At 36.8% G+C, this 15,355-nt stretch overlaps 1 protein-coding gene and 1 long non-coding RNA gene across 3 annotated transcripts; one reads left to right on the top strand and one right to left on the bottom strand.

Annotated features, from left to right (window-relative positions):
* Positions 1–6,483: 6,483 nt before the first annotated feature.
* LOC134744770 (uncharacterized) lies at positions 6,484–6,675 on the bottom strand. The gene is made up of 2 exons (XR_010128118.1): positions 6,586–6,675; positions 6,484–6,546 (listed from the first exon to the last, which is right to left on the bottom strand). It is a non-coding gene; the product is annotated as an uncharacterized LOC134744770 (long non-coding RNA).
* Positions 6,676–7,437: 762 nt separating this feature from the next.
* LOC134744763 (histidine-rich glycoprotein-like) lies at positions 7,438–8,393 on the top strand. 2 transcript variants are annotated; one of them, XR_010128114.1, is made up of 2 exons: positions 7,438–7,535; positions 7,968–8,393. XR_010128114.1 is itself a non-coding variant. In XM_063678677.1 (2 exons), the coding sequence occupies exons 1-2, from the start codon at positions 7,833–7,835 to the stop codon at positions 8,207–8,209; spliced, it is 261 nt and encodes an 86-aa protein (XP_063534747.1). In that variant the 5' UTR covers positions 7,750–7,832; the 3' UTR covers positions 8,210–8,297. The 2 variants fall into 2 exon arrangements, 1 of the variants encoding a protein (XP_063534747.1); XM_063678677.1 differs by lacking the exon at positions 7,438–7,535 and adding an exon at positions 7,750–7,851 and having other exon boundaries at positions 7,968–8,297.
* The last annotated feature ends 6,962 nt before the right edge of the window (positions 8,394–15,355 follow it).

Raw genomic sequence — 15,355 nt, 5'->3', positions numbered from 1 at the left:
AATTGTACTACGAGTAGGGTAACAATAGCGTATACCTTGGAGCGTTTAATAAATAGGAAGGTTTGCTAGACCTTTAGACCTTATGACATTAGAAACATAGATTAGTCTTTATAAAGATAAGACTGCAATTGACTTAAATTCTGTTAGAGAGCGATCGGCACGAGAAATAGGCTAATAGGCTAGCGCTTTTTACGGAAAGTACACATTCGATAAAACTACACTCAAGGTTAAAAAGTTTATAGTTGGTGATCACGTTCTTTTGGAGAACCACGAGCGTAATCAAACAAAGTTAGATTCAAAATTTTAATGTCCATGTATTTGGTAGTAGAGCTGTTGGATGGTTAGTATGGTGACGGGCTGAAAGGCTGAAGACCAAGTTGAGACAGAATGTGCCGATGACGGCGATGAGTGTAATTTTATTACATACACTATCTTTGCTTACAATCATTCCACTCATGGTCTCCGTAATGACAGTGACTTGCCTGTGTGGCATTGACTCGCCTGTGTGGCATTGACTCACCTGTGTGGCATTGACTCGCCTGTGTGGCATTGACTCGCCTGTGTGGCATTGACACGCCTGTGTGGCATTGACTCGCCTGTGTGGCATTGACTCGCCTGTGTGGCATTGATGCGCCTGTGTGGCATTGACTAGCCTGTGTGGCAATGATACGCCTTTGTGGCACTGACTGACTTGCCTGTGTGGCTCTGACTAATTAGCCTGTGTGGCAATAATGACTCTGTGCTGCGTGAATGCTTATAACTGTGTGACATCCTGATCCTAAATGGTACCCATGACCTTGTGTAATTTTAACGGGCCTGTGTGGCACGAGTTTAACTTTATTTCGTGTGTGGCATATGTTGGTCAGGGTGACCGAGTGGAGTTTAGTGTAAACCACTATTTATTACTCGTTTGCAGATGCTGAAGACTAGACAGCTGCCCCAGCACACGAGGACGTGTGAATATGCAGGACGGCCGTGACGGCGCGCTGTCGAATATTGCGCCCCCTTTGTGCCTATCTTTAGATTACTTACGAATATTTGTTATTTAGTAGTTTGTTTTGATTAATTGAACGTAAAATTATAGTAAAAGATGGTAGTTATCAAACTATGTTTATTATGATTGGTTAAACGTCAAAATATTATGAGTGTTGATTGTTTTAATATTCGGGGTATCTTTGAAATTATGTTGACATTGACAGTCACGGAAATGTTGAAGGTAGTATTGAAATAGGAGCGGGTTTCCCCCGAATAGGGTAGCAAGATGGCGCCGACCAATCGGCAGCGGTCATTCTGTTGACAGCTGCGCACGGTGGTGCACGTGTTCTAACCTATTGGCTCCTAATCCAATTTTATTGTGTCAATCATATGTTATTTTGATATAAAGTGTATTTAAATAAAATCAGTGAGTTGTAAACGTGTAGAACGTGCTTTTATTTCCGCGTTTTCCTCACCCTTATACCGCGATGGGTGATAAAAATAAAAGTGACGATGCCAACACTCGTGATGTGTTACTTAGTGATGACAAGCGTTCCGCCGAGCCTCCTGGCGCTTCGTCATATATATATACATAATATTTGATTTTTTTTGGTTCTATTTCTCGTTATAATTTATGAATCTATCCTGCACCAACATTTATGTCTCTGTTTGACCTAATGGTTGACTGGTAGAGAATGCCTTTTGGCATTAAGTCCGCCATTTGTACATTTTTCTTTGCTTGTGCAATAAAGTTTAAATAAATAAAATAAATAAAAAATAAACGTAGAAAAAAATCAAAGCCATGCGTATGCCATGAAAATTGGCAACATATTAACTGATGACTCAATATCAATGCTGATGGTGTGGCGGTCCATGGGGCCCTGGCCCATGAGGCCCAGGTCCTTGAGGCTCCGGGCCATTGGGGCCTGGCGGGGGCTGATGAGGCGGGTGGTGAGAGCCTGGCGGGCCATGCGCGCCTGAACCCCCTGGCGGTCCATGTGGCCTGGGTGGACCATGAGGATGACTGTTGCCCATATCTGCGAAAAATAAAAGAAACATTAGAACTGGGACTATTGGTCACTCGCATTTTTTTATATGTATGGCAGGATTTCTATATACAAAAAAAAAAACGTGGCAAAAATGTGACGATGCTTTTTGTATGGGACAGCGTCTAAGCCACCGCTGATACATATACTTACGCTAAGATTCCAAAGTTGGCTACGTTAAGGTGACGTTCAGATTTGTGCGACATTACGTAATATTAGATCACTAATCTCATAATATGAACATAATATTATGATCCATAATCTTTGAGGATTACTTACATCATTTTGTTCATTTGTGTTTACCAATATAGGTAAGTATAATTCAATAAATTTAAAAGTGGAAAAAATACTGGCTACACGGCCTCTAGATCGATACTCGAAAGCAAAATATTATAAATTATAATGAAGTCTTACCTTGTTAACAAGCCGCCTATAACTAAAGCGTACGGGACTTGTCACAATTGTAGCTTGGTATGTACTGATACAACCTACCCAATGCAATTTTTACAGCGTTATCAAACGTGGGATGAGCTTGAGCTATCAAAATAACTTTCATGCTTTCAACTAAGGTTTAAATTCGCTTACCTAGTACAACTTTAGTAATAAATAGTACTAGTAGCAATGATATTGAATTAATGACATATGTTGTATGCGTAAAATTTTAGGATCAGTATGAGAATCTCGTTTGATCTTATTAGGTATTTTAACTACGCTACATATACCCAAAAATTAACACATCGAAATTATGTCGCACGTGATAAAACTATACCATTACTTATTGCACGTGTTAAAAGCTCCGAATAATAAAATTACCTATTTATCCAGTCGATGCAAATGAAAAATAATATTTGACTACTTTCGATCATTGACGACTTTATTGGTCTCTCATGTAGGTTATGTAGGACGTAAGAGTACCTGTAGGGTAGACCAATTTTTTAAATGCGAGTCAATAATAATGTATAAAATGATACCAAATATTTTGTATTAATCAATTATTTATTCTGGCTTAAAATATACATTATTAAAGCATTTAGTTTGCATAATCATGCACAATTACACCCATGCACATTTTAATGAGGATGCGGTGGTGGGTGGTGAGGTTCCGGAGGTCCTCCCGGTCCTCCAGGTCCTCCCGGTCCTCCTGGCCCTCCTGGGCCTTCTGGGCCTCCTGGGCCTCCTGGGCCATGGGGCGGGTGTTCAGGTCCGGGTGGAGGCGGCATTACTGAAAAGAAGAAGGTAAGGACATTGTGACATGGCGAAGTAAGTATTTATCTTTATCTATTATATATATTGTCGTCTGGTACCCACAACACAAGCCTTATTGAGCTTACTGTGGGGCTATCCCTAGGTCCAAGATTGTCCCATAATATTTATTTATTTATAAAAAATCTACGCTTTAACCTTTTAACTAAAGAGATAGTTCTGCGAAAATAGCGCTGGATAGGACATGTTTTACGAAGACCAAACAACCACCTATGGCCTGTGGCCGCGCTGGACCGCAAAAAATGGGAATCCCTTATGAGAGCCCTATGTCCCTGAGAAGGGATAAAAGGATACCATCATCGTCATCATAAATCTACCACTAAGTACGCTGGGGCATAAATGTAAATGTATGTTTATTTGAATAACATGATTTGTCTAAAGACAACTGTTAAATTATTATGGGTGAAAACAACGTAACGAATGCGCGCAACTTTTTTGGAACCTCAACACCCGGCAGGCATACATTTCAATAATTTTAAAATAAATAGCAATATTCTTAGATATGTATATATTTTTTGATATCTTTCTTAAAACTTAAATAAAATTCATAAAATTGTTTATTTGATAACCAATTGGAAAAACGTTACCATCCCCATTTAGTAAGCTGTAATCATTGCTCTTTAATTTATGTACATATAAACGGATATATGTCACTTACCAAATAAAAAAGTACACAAGCAGTAAACAAAATTTTCGTTCTGTATAAAGTTTCATATTTCACGCGCCTCTTTATACCAAGCGCTTATCATTTGTTTTATATGTTGATAACCTCGTTAGATAAAGAAAAATTTACCAATTTTATGATATAACACTATTTATCTACGTCAATAAATCACACATATAAATATCGTCATATTTTTTTTATAATTAATAGGACCAGTTAGGATAATGTTAATGTAAAGCACTGGTGGCCTAGCGGTAAGAGCGTGCAACTTTTAATCCAGAAGTCGCGGGTTCAAACCCCGGCTCGTACCAATGAGTTTTTCGGAACTTATGTACGAAATATCATTTGATATTAATCAGTCGCTTTTCGGTGAAGGAAAACATCGTGACGAAACCGGATTAGTCCGGGATTAGTCCCGATAAGGGCCTAGTTTACCCTCTGGGTTAGAAGGTCAGATGGCAGTCGCTTTCGTAAAAACTAGTGTCTACGCCAATTCTTGGGATTAGTCAAACGGACCCCAAGCTCCCATGGGGCGTGGTAAAAAACCGGGATATTTAACGCAAAGAAGATGATGATTTTTATTAGGGTTCCGTACCCAAAGGGTAAAAACGGGACAAAGACTCCGCTGTCCGTCTGTCCGTCCGTCTGTCCGTCTGTCCGTCTGTCCGTCTGTCTGTCTGTCTGTCACCAGGCTGTATCTCATGAACCGTGATAGCTAGACAGTTGAAATTTTCACAGATGATGTATTTCTGCTGCCGCTATAACAACAAATACTAAAAACAGAATAATATAAATATTTAAATGGGGCTACCATACAACAAACGTGATTTTTTGCTGTTTTTTTCCGTAATGGTACGGAACCCTTCGTGCGCGAGTCCGACTCGCACTTGGCCGGTTTTAAATAATATAATAATGAAAATTCTATGTTTACTTGTATCTTTACATTAACACTGTGACTAATATTACTTTTTGTGTGCTGTACCTGTACCTACTTACATTTAAATTCTAGACCACATTGAATACAAAACAAACCTATAATTTTCACAACTTGAGTATGGTAAGGTTCAAAATTCCAGTCTTAAATTGAATCGGTTGACTGTACAATAATATATTATTGTGTGTTTCAGTAATGAATCACCACAACTGACTTACGCAACTTGATGTAGTTGGCCTATATCAATTTGTAGGTATACATATTGCCAAACGCGATAATATGTCCATAACTCCGTCACTCCCTCTGTCTTAGTCACTTCACACCTACTTCTAGTCTTTATCAGTAGTTTAACACAAGTACCTTATACAAACTCGATGATTCATGCCAAGAACGAAATATATACGTATTGATTAAGGCGGTTCCCTGAGCCAGAAGGCGAAAAATCTCCTTATATGATCCTGTTTTTCTAAGAGGCGTTGATATTCGTAGACGTGGAAAAAATATATGTAGTTCTTGACTATATTATCTTTAACAACATAGCTTCCGATACACGAATTATGACACTTCGCTCGATACAATTAATTCCCAAAGTAACCTCTAACTCGGACTTTTAATCCTACTTTACTCGATTATTTATTATGTGATACTATAAACAAAAAAGAAGAAAAAACAATCTTACCATAAATAGTAATTTCATAGCTTTAGAATTTCGATATTGTTAGGTAACGTTTTTAAAATTAATAAAAACCGACAAAATTCGATCAAAATTGACACTTGGCTCGTATGTTCTTTCCCGTTCTTTCTTGCGAAATGTGACAAAGATAGCGGCAAACCGATGGAACGGCCTTAATACGTACTTACTTCAATATCCGACAAAATTATGATGATTATTCAAAACTGCCTTCTACTTTTTTTTTTCAAAACTAGATTTTTTTTTAACACCTATTAAAAAAAATAAACGTTATTTTCCAGAAACATTGCAAATTCTGATTATTCATTCTTCGTCACTAAACATAATATTGCCGTGGCGAGGTGGCCTAGGGGTTCATGGCGTTAGCCGCGAATGGCCGCGATATTCGAATCCGGCCTAAACCACAGGAGGGCTTCGTCACTTTTTTATTTAATATATGACATCTATTACACTTTATAAATTAAGTTTCACTTACAACTTCCTTCAAATACAGCCTGAGAAACCTTACAAATCTGCACAAATACCGCTAACGGGTAGCATCGAAAACAAACTAGCTGACAACTAGAAAACTGGTGCATGGAGTGTAGAAGTAAAAGGAGGAAAATCTCTATATATGTGACGTTTTCAATCAAAAGGTTGATTTCAAATTGAAGCTATATGGAAATAGCGCCTTATTGGCAACCGACAATAAGTACCCTTTTGGATGAAAATGGCAGATATGAAAAGTGTCCATCAAAATAAGGGGCGCCACCATACACCGAAGTGCCTAGACCATACACCTAGTATTTTATATAGATGTGCGCCCTTGCGACCGTGAGGGACAGAACATACGCAATGCGACATAATTAAAAACACGTTTTAACATTTCTGACAACATACCGAAAACAACCTACGTAATTTGGTCGGGTAATTTGTTGCCCCTCCCCCATTTCATCTCTACATTATTATACCTCTATGGTTCATGTCATAGAGTCTCCTATATATTACAATACTTTTTGGTCCCAGAGCCTACATAGCGCCACCGGAGAGATTAGAAACTATTATTTACAGCTGAAAGCTGGTCACTTTTGCAACAGTTCTGCCATAAGAGATTGTCGTCGTTTCTATACCGTCCATATACTGATTCATTCGTGTTCTGTCGAACGTCAAATCTGTCAGGTGACAGTTGTGCGGGTCAATGTTGCAAGTCCAAAAATGGACTTGGATCATTATCGCATCAAAAATACATTTTTACACGCATTTGTTCTAAGCTGCCTCCAGTGATAGCTGGCCACTTCTCCCCTACTCGGTCAATAACTTACCTAGATGACTGATGAAGATGATGATGATGTTTTTTTTACTTAAGGCCATTCCATCGGTTTGCCGCTATCACTGTCACATTTCGCAAGAAAGTTGGGAATTAACTGTATCGAGCGAGGTGACATAATTCGTGTATCGTAAGCTTATAAATTAAAGATAATATAATCAAGAACTACATATATTTTTTCCACGTCTACAAATATCAACGTCTCTTAGAAAAATATGATCATATAAGGAGATTTTTCGCCTTCTGGCTGAGGGAACTTAATGTAGGTACTTAAAGCTAATAGTGATACTTGTTTACAGTTTGGCAGAATAAAAGCTATGGATCAGCTTACAAATCTGTTTGGATTTAGATGTAAACTTAGATACTCGACAGTTATCTTGCGAATAAACGTGTCTAACCATACATAGGGTATAGTTGCTAATTTCTAGTCAACTAATAATGAATTTTCGTTTTCGCTAAAATTATACGTATGTGTAGATAGGTGTTATCATTTCCACGAAGTGCTTTAGGGGGACGCGGACGCGGTGATTGATACGTTATCAATACGATGTTAAATAAAGAAAATCGATACCCTGCCTATCATTCAGCAACTAAACGCGAAGAAAGTAATTTGTTCCCGTGAATTTTTTTACTCGTGACTAATCAACAATTTAAAGGTAAAACAATATTTTATCTATTTAGTTTTACGATACCTACTGTATGTTATCATACTGATAACTAGATAGTCAAAAGGAATCATAAGCGTCGTTTTTGAAAAGCATTTTTTTTTTCATTTAACAATTCCATTAACCTAATAAAGATATTTATGTGATGTAATTATTGCCGTGCGTCAGTTTGTTGTACTTAATTTACAAACTTAACTAATTTCAACTGTCATGTAGGTACTAAAACGAGTCGATCAAAAACTTTTGATCAAAAAACCTTGATCCAGCTTCACTGAGTCACAGTTTACGATGGGGTTGAATATTTCACGTACGTCAATGATATTTTATTTAAAATATTTAAACTATTTTGAACCGAGCGGTTATTTAAAGTAATAAAACGCGTTCGTTGTAAAAGCTACGACTGAAGGAATAATATGTTTACAGCGATGCCGCCGCCTCACGCAATGCCCTGTGGGCCGCATTGCGGTACTTACTGCGCGCCGCACTGCTATCACCACCGACCGCCACCGCCGCCGCCATTCCACCACCATCCGCCGCCGCCACATCATCACCATCCACCGCCGCCACCTCATCACCACCCTCCCCCACCGCATCATCATCACCCGCCGCCGCCACCGTTCCACCACCCACCGCACCACCACGGGCCGCCGCCTCACTGGCGATAGACTGTTTTGAAAAGATCTTCAAGCTGTGATAAATGATAATGTTGAATCAATCATTAATTTCGAAGAGTTCTTTAGTGTGATTTTAAATTGCTTTCCGTTTTTAAACTTTATTGTGCTTCTTGAACATTGAAGTGGATTCTGTTACTGTGTTATTTTATTATTTGTTGTATTAAACGATTTTCCAAAAAAAAACCTGATTTTGTGTTTGTACTGAACTCTATTGTGAAATAAGTTTTAACTGACGTTATGACTACGATTTAACTCCAGAGAAGAAATAACTATCATAACGTTAAGTTAGACAATTATTTTCTAATAATTCAATCAGCAACAGTCCAGTAATTATTTCATCGTTTACTCTTAAAGCGTAGGAAGAAATAACTGCGAGCCAAACAGCGTTCTTATTAAGAAAGTTTTTCCTTATAACACGATTACGTACGCCAGATGTGTTGTATAGTGTTTGGCGCAAATATCATGAAGGGGCGGTAAATCCAACTTTGCGCGCATGTGAATAATGGAGTGAGTTACAGATTCTTTCATAATCAGCCTGGTGCAAATGTGCCAAGAGATCACTCACTAACAGGGATTGTATTAAGTCTCCGTCTTTCTAATGAAGGCAGTTCGTATTAATTTCTTATCCATACGAATGTTTCTTTGGTTTGTCATGGTCAAATTTTTAGCTATGTGCTAATTCAGGTACCATTAATTTAGGTAGGTTGATTTGATTAATTGATAAATTGATATTTTTTACCATAACACATTACTTTTCTTTACCATGTCTTTACAAAAACGAAATTAAATGAAATGGCAAAAACATTAATAACTGTGAGTATCAATTAATACATATAAAACCTAGTAAGTACTTACGTTACTAGTAGATACCTAACGTTTTGAATATATGCATTATTTTAGTACTTAACGATATTATAATAAAAAATATATATATTATAGATCCTTATCAAACAAAAACAATCTGTTATCGTAAGTAATTCGTTATTATAATATTATAAACATAAGTCTGATAAGGTAAGACTATTTGTTCACAGTAACGATTCAATTTTATTTACGAGAATTTGTATTCAATACAAGCACTGCAGCCAGTTTTGAGACAGTAATCAAGGGTACAAGAGCCCACTCCGGGCGCCTATACACCGCCATTCTAAAAAAGAACACCCGCACAAGTAGCCGACTCATATACTCTTATACTCATATACCTTTTCTTCATTGGTCGGCATTCGCCATATACGTTCTTAAGAGGGAAGTTGCCAAATGATCCTAATATAAAAAAGTAACCTTTTTTATTGGAGTGCCCACGTCCTTTTCCCGGTTTCTTCAAGTTAGATAGCAATGTTACTTAGTTATTTCCCAGTGTCTAATGCAACAAAACAGTTCAATCGAGACGCACCCGTAGCACTAGTTTCAAATACAACTTTATTTAATTTATAGAGCGTAATTCAACTAACTACTCTGTTGATTTGTATTTCTTGTGATGTTTTGGCAAGTACGCCTGATTAAATGTATAAATGACGGGATTATTTTGAAGTCATGTTATTTTAATAAATTGGAATATATAGAAATGTATCCAGTTATAAACTTTGGTCACATTGTCGATGTTGACGTTTACGTTTAAATCTATTTATCTTCATACAGTAGGAATAAATGCACAGCGGTTTGCCCAACCTTAATAATATATTGACTCCAGTACTATATTTACAAAAGTAATTAACTGCCAACAACATAATACCCTGAGTTGTAACTAGTCCTCGTTAGAATTAGACTAATTTTCTCACGGTATTTTCCGTGACCGAAATATAAATAGTGTTAGGTAACTATAAAAATTAGCCCCACATGAAGCTCCTAGAAAATAATTCTACTTAATGTGTAGGTATCTTATATAATAACGCAGTAGTTATCAAACACGCACCCGCATACATTTACTCAGTGGATTATTAATATGATATGACTGTGGGTAAACTTTGGCCCGACCACAGCGCCACAACTTACTTTATACGGCCATATTCGAAATGAAGGGCGTAGCCAGCCACTGAACTAAAGGGGGGGGGGGGGGTGTTGATATGACCGGAGGCCTAGGGGGGGGGGGGGCTAAGGCCGCAGAGGGGCATACATTATATGTAATATTAAAATATAAATCTCTAGGGGGGGGGGCTGCCTACGTATACATTTCGAATCGAAATGTCTTTTAAGCGTGGAGTTAAAATAATGAACTCGGTATCGCAATTTACGACAGCCAATCGCCATCAATCCGCCGAACGGAGGCCTAAATAGTAAACACGTAACATCACTTTGACGTGGGTAGTTACGTGAGTTACGGTTATGGCGGCTAGCTCACTTCCGGTGACCGCCCCCAATATCCGGTGCGAGCCAAATGCTTGTCATGACATTTTTTGTACATTCAATGATCGTGGAAATCGTGGCGGCGCGGGTCCACTGTCTAACAAATCTGATACCTACTTGTACTTAATGTCAGCTAAAGGTCACAAAATACAGCTCCAACCTTTTGTACAAGTTCTATTTTGGCATGGTAATGTTACGTTTGCGCGTTATCCATGTCGTCGAGGAATACTCAACGCATCTGTTCTGTACGCGATTATTACTTACTACTACAACGGATAAGTTAATAACCACAATGTTACATCCTGAAAACTAAAGGAATCGGAAAAACGGGTATCTTTCCGGGGAACATTATGCAAGTTAAAGATTTGGGTACATTTCACTACCAACGCTTTCATCATGAAACGATAGAAATAGGAGGGACCAGCAAGAAAATTGGGCTGTAACGTTGATTTCATGATGTCCACAGAAAAGATGCAACCCAACCAAACCAAAGTTTTTGACCAAAGAGCTTTTAAGCTATGCTCTTCCTGATACCTATAAGTTTAAGGTTCTGGTAAAGTTTTTTTATATACTTGTGGGTAAAATAGCAAAATACTTGCCTACATTAATACCTTGCCAATATTATTTCTTATTTTTGTAGGTCAACAATAAATATAATTATTACTGAGCCAGCGACACTACTTCGACTTTTAAACGAAAAGCAATATGATATCATCGTCTCACATTGCTATTCATTAAATAAATTAAATTTGTGAAATACCGCTTAATAAATGCCGGGACGTTTATATTTCTCGGAAGTTATTCAGGAGGAAAAAATAAGAAAACGTCTCATTGCCTCGTTAAATTAATGTTTACTATAATAAAATGAAAGAAAAGAATGGGAAATTGTCTTTATGAAGTAAAAATCAACTGTACAAGAATATTTCGTTTCATCATCTTATTAGACGAGCGAGCCCCGAGGGTAAATAATAAGAGCAGACGCTGGCCCGGTGTTGCTATCTCAGGCTTTGGTCGAAATTAATTACCTAATACATTTTAGTCACATACATAGTTACATACTCTATAAATCAAAACCTTTACATGCGTCTGAATATGGATCTAGTCCAGCTGTTTTGTTATACCAGGACGATGGCAAACAAGTATATGACCCGTCTGATGGTAAGCTATTAGCACCGTAGCCCATGGACGCCTGCAACTCCGAAGGTGTTACATGCGCATTGCTAGCCTGTACACTCCTTTTTTTTAGAACCCCATAATGTATGTAGTCCCTCGAGAAAACCATTATTTCATTATTTACCTTCCTCGGCCAAGTTTTTTGCAGCAGAGCCGTCCTGTGGCTTAAAAACAAAGATTATACCTATAAAATTATAAGCACAATTTACAACCACAATGGCCGTTGAAGATGTTATTTGTATCTATAGATTCAATAGGTATGAGTATCTTGTAAAGTTAGTAAGTGAAGCAACTTTAAAATAATATGTTTAGCTACTTTTTAAACGCGAGTTGGCAACACGGGTACCATCTTGATAACCCTGTTTAAAGATTAAACTTTACCTGCGACTGCAGCGGATAGCACAACTTTAATTCAAGTTTGTTTCTCTTATTCGTGAGGTACACAGCAGTTCGTGGTTCTACAAAACGGTCAACATCTTGTTGTACTGATATATCTTTTCAGACTTTTAGGATACAGGACCATCTTAAAGTGATAAAATACATAATTGCTGTTAAGAAAGAATCCAGTCTTATGAAAGTATACTTATAATTAGAATTACCCGATTCAGTTTTATAAGACGAGGTACGAGTGGCATTCAGATTTTAAAAAACCTTTATAGATTTGATTTTGATACGAGTATGATATTACAAAGAGTACATCGCGATCTCACTATTTAATAGACTCGAGCGAGATGCAAATTTAAATCCGACGGGTAGTACCTTATTCTTATTCTTAAAAAATATTAACTGTAGCTCTGCCCATACATACCTCTTGTACTCGTATACTTATACAACATATATGTGAGAAGTACTCGTATAGGTTGACGACGATGTTTGTTCGAGTGGATTTTTAAAGTTACTTTTACGTAAGTGACTGTTAGACCGTAATGTACAAAACGCGTTTCGAGTTTCGAGTAGGTAATTTCTCTCAGTGTGAATTTAAATTGCTTGTCTGAATTTCTTAAAGCGCAGTATGGGTATCAGACGGTGGTAAAAGCAATTTGCATGTTACACCAGGGTGCAGTGAATTACATCTTGTGCAAACTTTGTAAACGGAAAAGCGAAATATTGACCGCGGGCTAATTATGTGGTATTTTCCGCATGTTTCCAACATTCTAATTAACTAACTGTGAAATCGTTTAAAATGTTATTTGTTAAACAAAAAAATGATTGTGTTTAAGAGGCCGGTGTCGATTTTAGTCGCAAAAATGTAAAATTGATAGATTTAGTCCGTGAAATTGTACACCTTATGTTACCTGATTGAAATAACAAGTACTGGTTTCTATTAGCACGTGTTCTTATCTTACCTTTTATCAGATCAATTTTTTGAAAACAGACTCACTAAATTAGTAATGTTTGCTTTTCTGATGGACGTTTAGGTAAACGCGCGTAAAGCAATGATTTTGTCGCTCTTATTTGTAAATTTCGTAGTTTGGACTGCTAAACATGGTAATGTTGTATTACACATATCCTGTACTTGACGTTTATCAGACTACATTTTTATTATTATGACTTTGAAGTAGTGTAAATGAAAGTTAGACGAAATCAATTTTCTCCAGAAATTACTTCAAAACAAGTGAAAATTTCTCTGAAAATCGACTTAATTTCAACGTTATTTTGATACTTAAACAATCTACAACATTTGCTGAAACTATTCTTATACATCAATTTGTATAATTTACCACCATGATTTTTTGATGAATTTTAAAAAACTGCCCCTTCTCTTCATGCATTACCGGTGACGCACGCTCGCGACCTCATTATTAAGAGGCAAGATGAGAAGACGTGCTAATAGAAATCAATACTTGTTATTTAGATATTACGTAACAAAACGTGTATAATTTCAACGACTAAATCCATCAATTTTACATTTTTGCTCCAAAATCGACTACGGCCTCTTAATAGTCTTCGTTTAACTGGCATATTTTTATAGTGTTTAGTTTTTAAGTTTATCAAAAGCATATGTATATGTTAGTATGTAAGGTATTTGTAATATGGGGGCCTAGTTGCCTGCTTTAAATTTTTAAATCACTACATAATAGTATAAAACAAAGTCGTTTTCCGCTATCTGTCCGTCTGTCCCTATGTATGCTTAGATCTTTAAAACTACGCAACAGATTTTGATGCGGAGTTTTTTTAATAGATAGAGTGATTCAAGAGGAAGGTTTATATGTATAATTTGTTTTGTGTAAATTAGTTGAACTACCCGTGCGAAGCCGGGGCGGGTCGCTAGTAAATAAATAAGATACTGCTAAGTAATTTTCATTGTAGCATTTTTTTATGGTACCAGCTCTCAGAAAATTTGAAGTACTTACTAGTGATTCTGCTAATATTATAAGCAAAAACTAAATAATGCTTTTTAGAACTTATAAAAAAAATTGGCACAAATCGTTAAAGAAATATGTCTTTAATTAGGTATTTGGTGATGTATCTTAGCCTTGTCAGAACTAGTATACTCTCACGACGATAGTAAATGATAAATATTGACAATAACTTTTGTAATGAATGAAATAGGTACGTATCGCAGGGCCTGCCTCCTCAACCTAGTTGGGTGTTTGCACATAATTTAGGTAAGTTAAAAAGTTTTCACTTCACATTAAATGCAAACAGACTTCCTATAGCACTGAATATATTAATTCTGTTATACCCGGAATTTGTAATTAAGTAAGTGGTAATAATATTGTTTGATCAATAACCAGAGCTAAGCCACTGGGCTGCGGTCGCATACTGCTGCTGGGACAGTTATGTCCACCGCATCTACAATACAGTTTCAACTGGAATTATGGTTCTAAATTCATTTATGGCAATTGATGGATTACTTATCCTACATAATCAATAATTAAATCCAACAAGACCTGAATTCTGGCTGCATACCTTTGCTATCCCTTACCAACAAAAGGAAATGATCAGGGTTTTTTTTTTCAGTATAAACGAAGTACGAAAATAGATCAAGGATAAAACATAATCCGGAAACAAATTCAAGATTATTTCTGTAATAAATTATAATTTTTTCGATTAAGTAATTTTTACACACAATATAAAAAGTTGTCAGTTTCTTTGCTTTATTATAAACAAGGAATGCTGCTGTAGTTAATGGAAGTAAGACTTCAGATACAAATATGAGTACAGATGTACATGTTAGCGGGCGTATTCAGAAACAAAATTTAATACTTATAACAATTTAACTTAAATATCAGCGCGTCGCACTTTTACGTATGTTGCGCTACAATAGCGAGAGCGACCGCGCAGGTTCAATATATTTTTAATATTATTTTCTTACGTGAACGCATAATACAGAAAAATTGTTTAGGTTTTATTTGAGAGCGGAGCTTCCCTTTTACCGCCCACCGGCTAACAACCTGTTGTGAAGTTTTTAATTAAGTACGCAAGCCTTTTGCTCAGTTTACTGAAATTACTATCCTTAGCTCGCAGTCCTGCATGTATTGTTAGAACAACGAGGTCAGTTTCGCAAATAGGTAGGTACATTTTTAGGACAGACTTTGAAAAACGTGTTACAAAACTAAATACTATAGGGTTAGATTAAGTTTGGATATACAGAATGTTGTTTTTAATAACCTGCAA

This window comes from Cydia strobilella, chromosome 10, assembly GCF_947568885.1.
Source record: "Cydia strobilella chromosome 10, ilCydStro3.1, whole genome shotgun sequence".
NCBI lineage: Eukaryota > Metazoa > Arthropoda > Insecta > Lepidoptera > Tortricidae > Cydia > Cydia strobilella.
This window is presented reverse-complemented; position numbering and strand designations above follow the sequence as displayed.